At 38.8% G+C, this 15,755-nt stretch overlaps 1 protein-coding gene across 2 annotated transcripts; it reads left to right on the forward strand.

Annotated features, from left to right (window-relative positions):
- The first annotated feature begins 961 nt into the window (after nucleotides 1-961).
- On the forward strand, nucleotides 962-15,507 carry LOC130538810 (macrophage mannose receptor 1-like). Of its 2 annotated transcripts, XM_057056724.1 has the most exons (31): nucleotides 962-1,120; nucleotides 1,460-1,816; nucleotides 1,946-2,116; nucleotides 2,208-2,363; nucleotides 2,752-2,862; nucleotides 3,148-3,285; nucleotides 3,381-3,557; nucleotides 3,747-3,901; nucleotides 4,076-4,189; nucleotides 4,412-4,527; nucleotides 4,654-4,802; nucleotides 5,746-5,945; nucleotides 6,381-6,496; nucleotides 7,107-7,179; nucleotides 7,269-7,425; nucleotides 7,997-8,035; nucleotides 8,181-8,344; nucleotides 8,448-8,509; nucleotides 8,875-8,975; nucleotides 9,067-9,209; nucleotides 9,628-9,733; nucleotides 11,309-11,436; nucleotides 11,638-11,682; nucleotides 11,835-11,937; nucleotides 12,038-12,270; nucleotides 12,566-12,731; nucleotides 13,569-13,733; nucleotides 13,807-13,923; nucleotides 14,257-14,412; nucleotides 15,059-15,085; nucleotides 15,187-15,507. In XM_057056724.1, the coding sequence occupies exons 1-31, from the start codon at nucleotides 1,048-1,050 to the stop codon at nucleotides 15,432-15,434; spliced, it is 4,266 nt and encodes a 1,421-aa protein (XP_056912704.1). In that variant the 5' UTR covers nucleotides 962-1,047; the 3' UTR covers nucleotides 15,435-15,507. The 2 variants fall into 2 exon arrangements, with proteins under 2 accessions (XP_056912704.1, XP_056912705.1); XM_057056725.1 differs by lacking the exons at nucleotides 13,807-13,923; nucleotides 14,257-14,412; nucleotides 15,059-15,085; nucleotides 15,187-15,507 and adding an exon at nucleotides 12,819-12,893 and having other exon boundaries at nucleotides 13,569-13,640.
- Nucleotides 15,508-15,755: the final 248 nt, after the last annotated feature.

Genomic DNA, 15,755 nt, shown 5'->3' on the forward strand with positions numbered 1-15,755 from the left:
GTAGTGTAAAATAATAGTATATTATAAATCTAATAAATTGTTGTTTAGTTAGAAGTTAAATATTCACATAAAGTCTTTTGCTCTCTCTACCACACATAATTTTTGCCAGTATGAAGTAGAGAACATATCCTTTCTTGATTATATTGTATCATTTCATTGTGGTGTTGCTGGGAATTTGCACATTTAAAGTTTATCCTACCAACATTCTCATTAGGGGTTTATGGAATTTTACTATGACTTATCTAAATTATGAATGTTATGAAGGACAATTCTGCTCAGACACTATACAAAATTAAGCCACAATATCTAAGTATCTAAGAACTAATATCTAATAACTAATCTAATAATAAGTTCCCCAAAACACAATTACAAATGTTCCAATTGCTCCTAATTCAACAAAGTTTAAAAAAGGAGCATAAGCTGAGGGGAAATGAAAGCACAAACTGAGTTGGTGGTCAAACTATCATCTGAAAAGCCCAAAACAGGATGCTGTGTTGCTACACAGAGAGCAAGAATGTTTTCTTTTCATCAGCAACCCAGCTATATTGCAGGATTTGGAAAATGTGAGCTGAATTTTGGTTACTTGGCAAAATTATAAGAAAGAATTTTCAATTAGCACATAAAATCACACAAAACCCGTTTGTATACCTCATGTATTTTCACTAAAACAGTAAATAATTAATTGCTATAGCTGTTACACCAATATTTAATCAAACTGTCATAAGATATGACATGTGAATTTTTTTTACAAATTCCTCCAAATGTTTACAAATGTGCACATCTCAGTTACGTCTGGACAGGAAGTCGATGAGGCCATGTTTGGCCATTTTTGGAGTGTCAACACTTTGTGGAAATGTCAAAAAATATTCACACCCCCTGCAACAGGCTTTTTTTTCAACAAATGGTTGAGTGTCACAAAGTTTCGAAAAAAAGAAAAAAAAACAGATGGTGTCGGCAGTATTAAGATTCCTTCCTTTTCATGCTCGTGCTCATAAGTCCTCTGCTTGCAATGCATGGACAGCTGCTGCTCTGAGACTCATCTGAAGAATGCTCCCCCCAAGGATAACCTTAGCAGCCATTGTGCTCTTCATCCCACAATGCCAATGTTTAACATTTGATGGTAATGTGCACTTTAATTATCTTTCTTTTTTTTCTTTGTGGGATGTAGACTGCATATATGATTTGAGCTTCAGCTGTGTTTTTCTCACTGTCTCTATGTCTTGACACTGATACAGGAGTGGTTTCCTTCCACACATGCTTAATATTACTGTTGAAGTTCTATGACATTTACTTTGTGAGTAATTGTAATGTGTTATTTTTTATTGTAAGAAACCCTAAATTGTTTTCTGGAAACAGACACGGACTTGTGGACAGATTCTCTTGTAAATGAGGACTGATTGGAAATGCAGACATGTTTTAGCAATGCCATTGATTTGTTCTTCTTTGCACCACTTTGCAGATTCCCCTTTCTCCCTCACTAGCAAAGCCACTGGTTTGTGCATACTAAAAAAGTCCAACCGTTGTCTTGATGTGCGTTGGACTACTGGTGACCGACTTTTTGCCACAATCACCAGAAAATGCCTGGGTGCCCAGGGCAAGAGCCTAGGCAGCGAGGTGAGTTTCTATGACTGCGACGACAAGAGTGAGCTGCAAAAGTGGGAATGCAAGAACGAAACCCTGCTTGCACTCAAGGGCCAGCAGCTCTACATCGAAGTGAAACCGGATGAAGCATTGTCTCTCTCCAGGACCGTTGGTCCAAATAACCATCTGACGGTCACTGGAACGACCAGAGGTGCTTGCTCAAGAACTTACAGAGGTACGCTACAGATACCTGGGATGGAAAAACAGAATAGATTTATAAAGTTTTGACTCAGACTATACTTCATGTTTGCAGAGCGGTTTTGTGTGAGGCAATGATTAAAGGTCAGCCTTTCTTTCCCATCAGAGCTTTTTACATTAGAAGGAAACGCATTCGGAAAACCCTGTGCGTTTCCGTTCTTTTACAAGGACCGATGGTTTGGAGATTGCACCACCTATGACTCTTCAACAAAGCGTGCCTGGTGTGCTGTTGGAACAAGATTTGAAAATGAACAGTGGGGATATTGCCCAACTACATGTGAGTGAGAACATGCTTTTAACAGTGTGAAATGGTAATAAGGTGATTAAAGACTCCAGCATTTGCATTTCTATCCTCTGTCTCTGATTAGCCACTGACAAATGGATAAAAAACCTGGTAACAGGAGCAAATTATCAGCTCAACACACAGTCAGTATTGACTTGGTCTCAGGCTGAAACCAGCTGCAGACAGCAGGGTGCCTCTCTGCTGAGTGTCTCAGATCCACATCAGCAGGCCTTTGTCTCAGGTAGGATTCCACCTGGTGAATGTGTGCTTGCTGAGCATAAAAACAAAAGGTTTACACAGAAATGATCAAAAGATTTAGAATGCATACTCCTACTTCTAACATAGCATGACATAGTTACGTAAAATGTACCAGAGCATAATTAAATATAGTGCCGGTTTACTTTTTGCACCTGATTTGAAAAGCCACGTCAAAAAGACTAGAATGTTTTTCTTCAGTTGTCTTAATAAATAATTGAAATTTTGATACTCGCTGACCTGGCTGCAGAATACTTTTTGTTGCATTCTGTTGTGAAGCAATGCAATTGAGGAAGAACCAGGAAAAGAGGAACCATTCCTTTAGTCTGTTCTCTGCCTTTCTTATCTCTTTCAACGAACACACAAACGTGCAGCACAACTGGAATCAGGGAAGCAGAAGCTCTGGATTGGACTGGTTCTGGACCCAGAACACGGGTGGCGTTGGTCTGATTTGAAGCCTTTCCGTTACCTCAGGTGGAGTCCAGGTAGGTCTGCTTGTTTTAAAGAATTTTGCTGTTCATGCAGAACAACTGTGGTTAGGCCATATTGACCTGCTTGTTGTTGACAAGATTTGAATGCAATTACAGAAAAACAATTTAATCTGCTTATCAATACTGTGAGCCTGCATGTTCGCTTCCTGCATGGCCCTTAGCTGTAGAAGAAGTTGAAAGAAAACACATTTACCTTACAAACAGAAAAAGTAAATTTACCCACTTCTGGACTTCTGAAAGTCACATCCACATTGGACAAAAAGGATTATCTTCTTACAGGAAATCCGTTGCCTAACCCAGGACACAGCTGTGCTTTTCTCGACACGGCTGGGCAGCACACCTGGCAAAGTGCATCCTGCACAAAGAAGCTCGGCTACATCTGCTACAAAGATGGAGCTCCTCCAGCTCCTTCAGAAAGTACAGATAATACATCAAGTACTCCACGCTTATGAACAGTTTCCGTATGATTACCAATGTTTAAAATCCTCTGTGTGTCATATTTTCAATCTCAGTTGAGCAAGGATTTTGTTCTAACCCCTGGATTCCCTACAATGGCCACTGCTTTTACCTTAATCGTTCTCCTCAAACGTGGTACAATGCCCAAAAAGAATGCCGCAAAGAAGGAGGAGACCTTGTCAGTGTCCAAAACGTGGAGGAGCAGAGCTTTATCATTTCACAGCTTGGATTTGGTAGGCAAAAACATGAAATTACCAATATTGCCATACTTTTTCCCATCCCTTTTTATTTATTATGTACATTTTCTTTATAAGTCTTGGGACAAAAGCTTTGTAAAGCATTTGTAAATTACAGTGGTCAGTCACACAAGTTTTGTCAGGTCACCTAACAAAATATTGAAGGTTTGTTTTCGCTATCTGCAGCATCAACTGATGAACTCTGGATTGGATTTAATGACATAAAGATAGAGGGACTGTTTGACTGGAGTGATCACTCCTCTGTCAGCTTTACTAGCTGGACTTTTGGAAAACCGGATGTGTCCACGGATGCAGAAGACTGCGTGCTGATCACAGGAGAGGTAAGAGAAGTGATGTAGGTCATATGCTGTACGTACAGTAAAAATGGATGTCAAAACCAGAGTGATGTAAGATTAAATTTAAAAAAAGTACTTATATTACACATGTAGTGCATGTTGCTTTTGAAAAAGGAAGAATAGTTCTGTATACCCTGTATAGTGCTTCTTTTTTTGCAGAATGGGAACTGGGTGGATCGCTTGTGTGAGAGAAAACATGGCTTCATATGTATGAAACAGAGCACAACAGAGAGCACTGGAGATGAAGTGGAGGTGAATATTGGCTGCAAACTGGTGAGTCATGCTTTCTTTAATAACAATGGGGTTCCCGCCCCCTCTATAGGGTGTTCTCCCAAGTTCAATCATGGTATATGTTTAACTGTTGAACCTTAAAACCAGCTTCTTCTGCTTTGATAAGTGCTGATGTTCACAGGAGTTCTTTAGTAATTTCCTGCTTGTATTATGCCTTTTGGAAAAATAATTGGCTTGTGACCCCAATCTACCTGTGGCCAACAGGGCTGGAAACGACATGGTTCCTACTGCTACTTAATAGGAACGGCAATGAAGACATTTGATGAGGCCAAGAGTGACTGTGAAACGTCAGGATCCTATTTAGCTGATGTTTCCAATGGGTTAGAACTTTCCACGTTATCTCATTGTTGATGCAGTAGCAGCTGTGTCCGAGGGCACTGCACATCACCTTTCATACAATTGAACGGGACCCGAACAATTCTATGAACTTGTTTGTATATTTCCAGGGTGGACAATGCATTTCTTGTCAGTTTGGTGGGTTTGAGGCCAGAAAAACACTTCTGGTTAGGGCTCTCAAACCAGAAAAATATTGATGAATTTGTATGGACCCAGGGAGGCTCGGTGAAATACACTCACTGGAACGCTGGAATGCCAGGTACAGAGGAGGACATATACCGTATTTTTACCGTACGACCATAAGGCGCACTGTATTAAAAGGCGCAGTCTCAGTTATGGGTGCTATTTCTGTATTTAAAACACACATAAGGCGCACCGTATTATTAGGCGCATGCTGAAACATACAGTAAAAATTGACAACGGAAGTAAAACAGTGAGTTTCGACACATTTCTTGAACAAAATATTCATTCTTCCGCCTCAAAAACCATCAAAGTTTTCATCTTCTGTATCTGAATTAAACAGCTGCACCATTTCAATGTCCAACATCCCGAATTCCTCTTCATCATCTGAATCGGACTCACCGGCTGGTTCCGGTTTAGCGTTGATTTTGTGAAAACTCTTACAATACATGAAGACGGTATCATAGCCCATGCGTCTACAATCCACCCGCATATGGTGGCATAACTTGCCCGCCGCTGCCTCATAGATGTGGCTGGGCGCGGTTATCCTGTCGCGGCAGTAAGTGCGGAAGATGGCCGCCCTCTCCTGGTAATCAGTGGGCAGCCGCTGCGCAACAGTTGTCCTTGCGCGTATGGAGAGATGCCGCCTCCTCATAAAGCGAAAATACTAAGATTGCTCGATTGCCAATTTCAGCTGCATATTCGATGGCCTTTAGTTTAAAGTAAGCCTCATATGCGTCTCGCTTGACCGGCGCCATTTTAGAGGATCCTTACGCGTAGGAGTGCCGCTAATCGATTGGCGGAGCGTTTACCGTAGTGCACCTACCAAAGGCACACAGCAGATTTTGGAACTCAGTCCACACACAAGGCGCACCATATTATAAAGCGCACCGTCGATTTTTGAGAAAATCTCAGTGTTTTAGGTGCGCCTTATAGTCGTGAAAATACGGTACTTGTTTATTTTCAAACAGGAAGAATAAACAGCTACATAATTTACAATTTTCTCCCACAAACAACCCAAGGTTATGAACAGGGGTGTGTTGCCATGAGGACTGGACCTTTGGCTGGACTCTGGGATCTGCTGCCTTGCACAAATACATCTAAATACATTTGCAAACACCTGGCAGAGGGGGCGGTTCTGACTGCACCACCACCCACTCAGATGCCTCTCAAGTGTGAACAAGGATGGAATCGAATAGGGACAAGAAACTACTGTGTTAAGGTAGAAAAAGAACTGCCACAAAACATTGCAGCTAATAGGACTTTCTATTATTCCTATTATTCCTATTATTCCTATTGCTAACATCCTGTCAGCAGGGTTCTTTAAGGAGCAAAACACCCATGTTCAAAAGCTCTCAAATTAGGTCAAACTTTTTTAGATTTAGACTGTAAATGTTTTAGGCCTGTATGCCAACTTATTTCTGTCCCGATGCAAAGGTGAGAAAACAAGATCCTAATTATATTGACAAATCCCAGAATTTTGGAATACTTTACAATGACTAAATCTGAATGATGAAACATTAAAATGATGGCCATCAGTAAAACTAGTCAACAGTCACATAGACAAGACAAGACAAGATAGGATTCTCCACCACCATGTCATGCCATTGTTTCTGCTACTACAAATTTTCCCTACATAATCTTTGTATGTGGCTAGTTTTTTACAGGTCCGAGATCAAATGAGAAGACCTGGTTTGAGGCCAGGGATTATTGCAGGGCCATTGGAGGAGACTTGCTCAGCCTCCACAACCAAGGAGAACTTCTGATTGCACGGTATGTTAAGCGCATCTTTTGTTTAATTGTAACTCTTTTACATATGTTTTCTCTCAGTGGCTAAAACAATTAGGTCGAAGAGAATAAGAAAGCCAAATATGTGATTTTTGTCTGAAGAACTCCTTTCATCTGACCTTAAATAGATACAGCATGCAAATTCATACACTCAGACAGTAAATACAATAAATCTAACCAAAGATAATCTTGAGACACAGGTAGGATGCATTTCATCTTTTTTTTTAGTCTTTATTTATCCCTTTTGGGGTCACGGGGAGGGAGCACATATTGGCGAAGGCAGGGTTCACCCGTGGATGAGTCACAAGTTCTTCCCAGGCCCTAAGTGAGTCCTTTGTGGGTTCAGCTCAAGGTTACCACAGCATTGCTATGGCACCTTCCCCTACTACCAGAACACCTTCTATGCTTTGTCCAAACTGGGGTCGAACTGAGAACCCTCCACTTCTCAGCCCAGTTTCGAGCAAGTTGAACTTCCACCGCCATGGAATCTATCACCTCACTTTATTAGCAGTTATTTCATGAATTAAACAGCAAAGTGCAGTTTGATTTGATTTTCTGGAGAAAATGATATTTATTTATTTTTTGTATGCCACAGACATGGTAGAGCATGGATTGGACTACACGCACCTGATCCTAACACAGGTTATGTGTGGAGTGATGGTTCACCTGTAAGCGGACCGTTTTTAACACCTCCAGGCAGTGGTTTGGGGTTTGCGTTTATTTATTAACACTTGTGTTTTTTTCTTGCTGGACAAAGGTGAATTTCCTGCACTGGCAGGAAGGAGAGCCAAACAATCACAATAATGATGAGTCCTGTACTGAATTCAGAATGCATAACTCATGGGAGGAGTCTGGGTCTTGGAATGATGTCAACTGTGAGAGCTACAATGATTGGCTGTGTCAAATCCGTGCAGGTAAAGTTGGAATGAAATGCTTTTAATATTTCCTCACTATTTTAGTGATTCAATAAAAACGTTTATTATTGGAATTCTATTATTAGCCTTTAGCAAATTCTCTTCTGTGCTTCCCTTGCTTATTTCAACACATTTTGTTGATTTGTTTACGGTAATGATGGATTTTGGTTGAAAAAAAAGGTTAAAAATATAGTTGTCAAATTAGGGAAATGTGTAATCACATTGTTTCTGAAGATTCTTTCACTGTAGTGAAAATGGAAAAGCTAATTGATAAGTGGTAGATACTTGACACTCATGTTCAGATAGAATCTTGATATTAACATTCAAGTGTTAGGGTTTGGCGATATTTTAAAATCTAGTATCTTCTCTTAAATCAGCACTTTAAATGTATTGGTCATAGCAGTGGCTAATGGGAAATTGCTTTATCTGTGCATAACTAGACAGAAAGGGTCCTTTATATATATTTCCTAGTAATGTTACAGTCTGTCAATGATCTTAAAGGGGAGTTAAGACTGACAGATGGCACATTATTTGGATTTCTTGTTATTAACACCTTCTTTTGACTTTTCAGGAGTGACACCAAAACCACCTCCAAATGACACTGTTGCCGGTAAGAAACACTGATTGATGAGAAAAGCATTGATTTTGCAGTTATTGTACATTTAGCTTTATGGCTGCATTGGTTCAGAGAGCTTGTCATTTAAAAGTGATGATTTCTCCCAAATGGACATTGTATACACTTCTAAACCGTGCAGACTTCAACATCACTTCTGATGGATGGTTGGAGTGGAGAGGAAACCAGTATTACTTAAACAGGAACCCCATGTACATGGAGAAGGCTCGTCACTTATGCCAGCAGAAACACGGTGATTTGGTTTCCATCAGCAGTAAAGAGGAAAACAACTTCTTATGGAAACAGGTCTTTATTTAGCATTTGGCATTCAGCATTTGAGTAAATATTAAAGCTGGTGGTGAATAACTACCTTGAAAATGTGTGTATACGTGCATGTGTATTTTTACAGATTGCCAGATCGTATGGGTCATATTATATAGGACTATCAGTCGACATTGATGGCAGATTTTGGTGAGTATCATTCCTATCAATTGCGACTGTAAAAAGTTTTGAAATATTAATTGAATATATACTTAGAAATGAAAAAATCACTCACTCGATCATAGTTAGGTAATTACTGGAACAAATAACAGGCATTTTACTGTAATTTGTGCTTATAGTGATGATTCATATCAGTGCAATACAAAAAAAAGAGCAGTCACTCCAACCTTAACTACAGTTCAAAAAGAGAAAAGAATTCATTTATTTGTGAAAAGAATAGCTACAGTTTTAAAAAGGAGCTACGGTGGCTGCAGTGGAACAAAATGGATCCTTCCTCAACTGCATCCACAAGTATTTAATGACTGATGAATAAATGACAAATGTTGCATTCTAAGGTGGATGGATGGATCTTCATTGGGATTGCAAAAATGGGATGAGAATCAACCCAATCCAGATACTATTGATGCTAATTGTGTTACAATGAACTATTATATGGGTGAGTAATTTAGACTAACAAACAGAAAAGCAATGTATTCAGGATGACACTAAAACCCTCTGATGCACGTCACCTCTGCTTGAACTTACAGGTTACTGGAGAACATGTAATTGTGGCCAAGAACACGAGTTCATTTGCAAACGATCAGGTTCCACCCCTGCTAACACCACTGCAGCCCCCACAGTTCCTCCTAAAGGTGGCTGCCCACTCAAGTGGACCAAATTTGACTCAAAGGTCGGAAACCAAACAATCTGAATATGTGTCCACCACAATGAAATGCCAGCTGCAGAGCTTAATTTGCAGTTCAATTTGAAAAATGTTCAAGAATGATGCAAGAAAAACGTCATCAGATTAAACATTACTTTACAGAACTTTGCAGAAAATCTCATGTCAAAATTTCTTCTGTACTTAATTTAAAATGATCTCTTTTCAGCAGATGTTCTATATATAGGCCCTTATTTGTACATAAAGTATATTTAAAAAATGGCAACACTGTCCTGTTAGATTTAACAAAGTGAAGCATTAAAGGCCACAGAGACAATAAAAAGTTGCTGTAACTCAGTGGAACTCAGCAAGTAGATTTTTTAAATGTAGAAATTCTGAAAAAAAAAATCGAAAATTCAAAATTTAACATTTTATGTCCTATCTGCAGTGCTACAGTATCATTACTGACCAAGTGGCCTCCTGGGAAGATGCCAGGAAACAGTGCATTACCATAGGAGGAAACTTAGTCTCAATTCCCACAAGACGCATACAAGGTTTGTTCTGCAACATCATATATGTATGTATACGAATGTACACAGGCATAACGCTGTGACCATTGACAGATGAGTTGACTAACACCTCTGATCTCTTCATTATGTATGTCTGGGATACATTAGACCAGGGGTGTCAAAACTTTTTTCACCAAGGGCCACATACATAAAATATAGGAGGTGCTGGGAAACTAACCAGAAATTGGATATACAGCCTTAACTTTAGTGTATTAAAGTTAGAAAATTAAAAGGGGTCAACTATTTTATATAATTAAAGACAAACCTGCCTTCATCACAGCTTTCCATAAATGGGTCTTTATTGAGTTATGCAGAAAAAGCTTTGGTAGCTCATTCCCAGAACAGCAGCCTCAGATTTCTTCTTAGACAGAAGATTTACAGTACAGGAAAAAAAAGCAATAAAGGGGAAATTGGAACTTGTAAATTTCAAGCTTGTTTTTTAAGTTATTAGGCTTAGGAACACACCTAATATATCATTTGAAATCACCATTAACAGACTGAACTACACTTAATAACAGGAGTGCATATAATTTTATAATAATTTTATAAATTATTCTGGTGAACTGCGCTGGGTATGTAAATTGGGCCATCAAGCTGATCTGACGCCACTTGTGCAAAAATCCGTACGAATGTCACTTGCTCAAGGAGCAATCTGCAACAGATGAGATGAGCTGCTTTTGCGTGTGCAGTGTGTGCACTGTACACAGGGGTGTGTACTCTGTGTGTTAACAAGAAAAACGCATAGAAGAAAGTGGTGCGCAAAAGCAGTGTTTGTCCTTTTTGGTGGAGCAACTGCCTTGATGCCAAACAGTAGCTCCTCCTGGTGTAAGAAGTGCAATACACTCAAGAAAAAAATTGAAGTTAGTTTGGACTAGACCAGAACAATCTCCAAAACCACAGCTGTTGTTGGTTGTTCCAAATATGTTCCGACAATGAAAAAAGGGGTGAACCGGTGAGAGGGTTGAGTGTCCGTGGAGCAATGGAAGCAATAGCCTCATTGGGTGAATCACATTTTCCTTCACCTCACCTGAATGGTCAGGTGTTAGACGTTGCTTATATGTCTCTAGGCTCCACTGGGGGAAGACAGCATGCAGACAGAGGTGGCGTTGTGCTTTAAGCATTGTTCATCCATGTGGATGTTACTTAAACTCATACACCTGTACCTTGCTGTCATCCATGCTGGGTCAATAAAAAACAACTTTGTTTTGACCCGGCCTCCACAAATTCTCCAGATATCAATTGAGCATCTGTGAGAAGTGTTGGACAAACAAGTCGGATTAATATAGTTGTATACTTGGTAGGACAGAAATCCATGCTGGATTGCCTCAAGACTGATTGATGACCCCTAACTCCTAAGACACCTTCAGGGGTCTTAGGAGAATCCATCACTTAATGGGTCTCTTGACAACAAAATAGGACCCAATAAAACTTTAGGCATATGGTCATAATACTATAACAACAACATAAATAATTTATATTCATTGTATGCACAATATAAAGTGTCACTATTCGAAATAATTAAAATAACAATTTTTTCATTTTTATTGTTAAAATAATCAGCATTTCTGACCACCAAAATGGCGGAACTATCGGCTACAAACCTGTGGATCGGTTTAAATAGTTTAAATCAAGATGGATTTTATTGGACTGATGGAAAACCAAGACAATACACCAACTGGGGCTATTCTGTAAGTACCAAAAAACCCCTCCATTGATTCTGTTATCTGTCCAACTGTAAAAGGCTGGAAAGTTCTAGCAAAATAAATGAAATTTATTAAAAAACAACAACAAACAAACAAACAAAATACATATATATATTAACTTGCCTGTTGGAACTGTTAATTTTGTACTTATAAAAAAAGAAAAATCAAATCTCTTCTGCTTTTTAGAGAAGTCGACGTCGTCCAGGAACCTTTTATCAAAGATGGAATGAGGTAACACCTCTGACACTGATTTAAAATGCCAATGGAAAACAGCTAATCATTCAAATACCACTACAAAATGACACAGGACACATTTGTTTGAAGATGCAAATTCAAGAAAAAATATTAACTAAATTCTAACACCTCATATTGTACCTCACCAGGAAGACTGTGTTGTAATGAACAATAATGCTGGCCAGAGCATTGGTAAATGGTTGATCAAGTCCTGCAACGAAACCTATGGTTTTGTCTGTACTCGAAAAGTCGGTCAGTTTCTTCTTTGTGTTTTTGTATCTAAACGGCCAAAATGAAAAAACAGTTCATATGACAACCATTTTCATTTTTCCAAAATACATCTTTCTTCCAGACCCTAATATCCCTTCTCAGCCAGACACATATGTTCCCAAGATCTATGTATCCGTGGGAAATGACAGTATCAAGGTTGTGACTACGAATCTCACCTGGGATGACGCCAAGAAGAACTGCGAGGCTGATAAAGCCAGCTTGGCCTCTTTGAGAAATGAATGGTCGCAGGCTTACATTGAACTTCTGGTTTTGAATCTCAAAGCTCCTGTTTGGATCGGACTGAACAAAAACCAGGTATCAGGTTTTTAAACTTAAATTTATACTGCTGCTATTGTAGATAGTATAATTTGAAATCTAACATTTGAAAAAACTATGTCCCTTATTCCTTAAAGGTTTATTTGCATTAAATTGCCTTCAAAATATCAGTAAAAATTTCCACTGAAACCCATTCCAGCTCTAGTGAACCACATTTTCTCAGGTCTTGTTTTGTAAATTCAGGACAAACAAAATGACCTGAGACAATTTCACCAATCAACTATATTATTTGTCTTTATAAGGTAGCATAAAACACAATCTGTCTCATTTTCAGACCGGTGGTTACTTTAAATATATTGACAACTGGCATCTGAAGTTTGCCAGCTGGGCTGAAGATGAACCGAGCAGTGACAAACCATGTGTGTACCTGGATGTGGATGGACAATGGAGGACCGCTTTCTGCAATCAGACCATGAACAGCATTTGCATGCAGACGACAGGTAAAGAATGTCAGCAAGTGCCACCATGATAAATAACTGAACAATAATTTAAAAAATAAAAGTCAATGTGGGCCCATTTATTTTCAGAGATAGTGAACCCATGCCTTCCCACTAAGAAGTATATGTGCGTTCTACTCAACTATTGTGCTACTTAGATCATGGGTAAATAGTTCCTAAAAACATATTATCATATGTCATAATGAGATATGCTGATTTTTAAGTAAATAAACTGAGGTTTAAATATAACACTGGGTAACACAATTTTTGTTGAGTTAGGCCTGAAAGCTGTTACTAAGTAACTTTTCGGTGCGGAATCCAAAATTGATTTCTATAACATCAAGTTTTTGAACTGTAGGATCCCTATAGTTCAAAATACCCCCTCTGGGATATTGATAGTACTGACCTATAGCGAGCTGCACACCTCTCAACGCAATGTTTCAATTGTGACTACACAAACAAGTTTTCCACGGAGCTGTAGATGAGACTCTAATCCTAATTAGGTGGCAATTCTCACTACAGCTAATCAGTGGAATTTTGCTTATCTGGAGGAGAAGCTGTGGAGAAAAAACGTGCTGGTAAAAAAATAACTACAATTTTGGAACCAGCATGTCAATTTAAATTTTAATGAGCATAAAAGTCTAACTCAACAGATTTTTTTATCTTATTTCTCCCCAGTGTCATTGTTAGCTTGGCCCCAAAAATGTGTTGTTTATGATTATTCCCGTTTTTGCCATGTGCAGAGTGTACTGTGGGAGGCATGGGGAGATGGGTGATGTGCCAAAAGAATGCCACCCCCAGCAGTCTTTGATTGCCCTTATTTTTGTCCATGTGATGCAGAGGTGCCACCGACAGAGTCGAGTGTTTTTCCAGGGGTTTGTCCCGAAGACACAAAAGAAGAATACCACCAGAGTTATTCATGGCTTCCCTTCAAGGGTTATTGTTACTTGTTTGTCACAGATGAAATTGAATGGGCCAATGCTGCTGGAAGCTGTGTGAGGCATGGTAAGAAATGATTCAGAGAGAGAGAAAAAAAACAGTGTACAATGATTTAAAAATTTGTCTTTTTTCTTCCAAGGTGGCGTTTTGGCCAGTATTGAGGATCCAGCAGAGCAAGCGTTCATTCAAAACAGTTTGGATGTATTTCATGGTAGCCACAGCTCTTTCTGGATCGGGCTCTACAAAACTCATAAAGGTGATAAGGATAACGTTTACCCTTTGATGACAAAACATTATCATAAAATGGACATTTAAAACAGTCCAACAGTAGCCTACTGTTGTGACAATGTCATGTGCAACAGGAGGCTCCCCCTGTATGAGCCAGATCCTGCTTAAGGTTTCTTCCTTAGAGGAAGGTTTTCCCTTGCCACCGTTGCTGGGGTCAGGCCCTGGGATTCTGTAAAGCATCTAGAGACAATTTTGATTGTAACAGACAGCACATAAATAAAGGGAGGTTGATTGATAAGTGGAAATGGATTGATTAATGGAAAACTACAAATGTAATGATAACAGTGTTATTTGCCCCTAGGGACATGGCAGTGGTTGGATAAAACAGTGCTGGACTACACGAACTGGGGTGCCAATGAGCCTGATGCTGATTACGGAGAGATGGTCAGCTCAGATGGGACTTGGAGGTCTGGTAAAAGATGGCACGATAGGGCATACATCTGCAAAACACCCAAAGGTAGATGTTTTCCTTTAAATCATTTCACAGTCAAGTGGTTGGAAATGTGATAAAAGCCAGTCTTTAGTATCAATTGCTAAAAGTTTACTGGTTTTAATCCAGACATGTGGTAAAGATGATAGATAAAATTGGTTACACTACTGGTTACCTTTTGATGAAACGGCTGAAAACAGTCTGTAAATTCCTGTCCAAATTTATTAGAAAACTGTTTATTCAACAATCAGCTAAATTGCTTTTCTTAATTCATTCTTACAGAAAGAATTCCATTCAAACGTAATGTTTTTTGTCAAATTAACATAAATTTGTCCTTTGTGGGAATTTGAAATTTAACTGTTTACTGTTAAAGCAAAGAAAGCAAAAATAAAGAAAATCATCAAATTAATGTAGACTTGAATTGGCCACTAATTCTCTATACTTCAGTGTCTCAGTGCCTGATTTTAAAACTTATTTTTCCTCCCAGTGGAATCTGGATGCAGGGCTGATTACTATATCAATGCCAACTTTACAGTACCTATAGTAAATAAAATTAAAGTGTATATGTAACTAATGTATATGCTCAAAACCATAAAGGAACAACTTTTTTTAAACCTTATCTTTGAACACTTTGGAGTGATATGATCGTTGTTGTGTTCTCTATTCTAAACAGTGCCTGCCACAGATTCAGCAACAACTGGTATGTTTTTTTAAGCAGTACCATGATCAATATAGTTCATAACTTATTGAAAACCATTAGTTTAAATTATCCTTGTTGCATGTTTGCTGTATCCTTTACAGAGTTTCGCACAGGTGGAGACTCCCAGGGTCGTGGTCACACAAGTTTGATAGTGGTGCTGATTATTGTGGCTGTTTGCTCGCTAGCTGCTGGAGCATTCGTCATCTACAAAAAGTCTCCACGCCTCATACCTACGTTTGACAATCCACTGTACTTTGAAAGTGACCGGACACAACCGGACGTCGTCGATACCAACAGACTGATAGAGAATGCGGAAGTAGAAAACACTGAGCCCATTATAACCTTGTGATTTGTACATCGTATTCTAGTGCAAAATTGACGATGCAGTTGGATGTATTAAAACCTGTCACTCAATTTTTTTATATGGTGTATATCCAGTTATTTAACAATATATCAACAAATGTACCAATGATTGAATGTACATAATCTTTGTAAACTCATTAGTTTTTGTTGCACACATGTTAATTTAATGAGTTTTAGGAAATAAAACATCACCTGGTTCAACTCCCACTTCAAAATTCTAATATCACAAGTGTTTAACATACTCGCTGCCCGAGTATACAAAATCAAAATGATTCAGATCCCTTTTTTTTTTTAAATAGATCGGTAT

Source organism: Takifugu flavidus, chromosome 15 (genome assembly GCF_003711565.1).
Source record: "Takifugu flavidus isolate HTHZ2018 chromosome 15, ASM371156v2, whole genome shotgun sequence".
Taxonomy (NCBI): Eukaryota; Metazoa; Chordata; class Actinopteri; order Tetraodontiformes; family Tetraodontidae; genus Takifugu; species Takifugu flavidus.

What these genes read in the sequence shown, in the direction of transcription:
- LOC130538810 (XM_057056724.1), top strand. Translation starts at nt 1,048, where the DNA reads ATGCTCCCCCCAAGGATAACCTTAGCAGCCATTGTGCTCTTCATCCCA. An exon ending in TCAGCAGGCCTTTGTCTCAG is followed by an intron (nt 2,364 to 2,751) that starts GTAGGATTCCAC and finishes ACAAACGTGCAG; the next exon opens with CACAACTGGAATCAGGGAAG. An exon ending in TCGGACTGAACAAAAACCAG is followed by an intron (nt 12,271 to 12,565) that starts GTATCAGGTTTT and finishes TCTCATTTTCAG; the next exon opens with ACCGGTGGTTACTTTAAATA.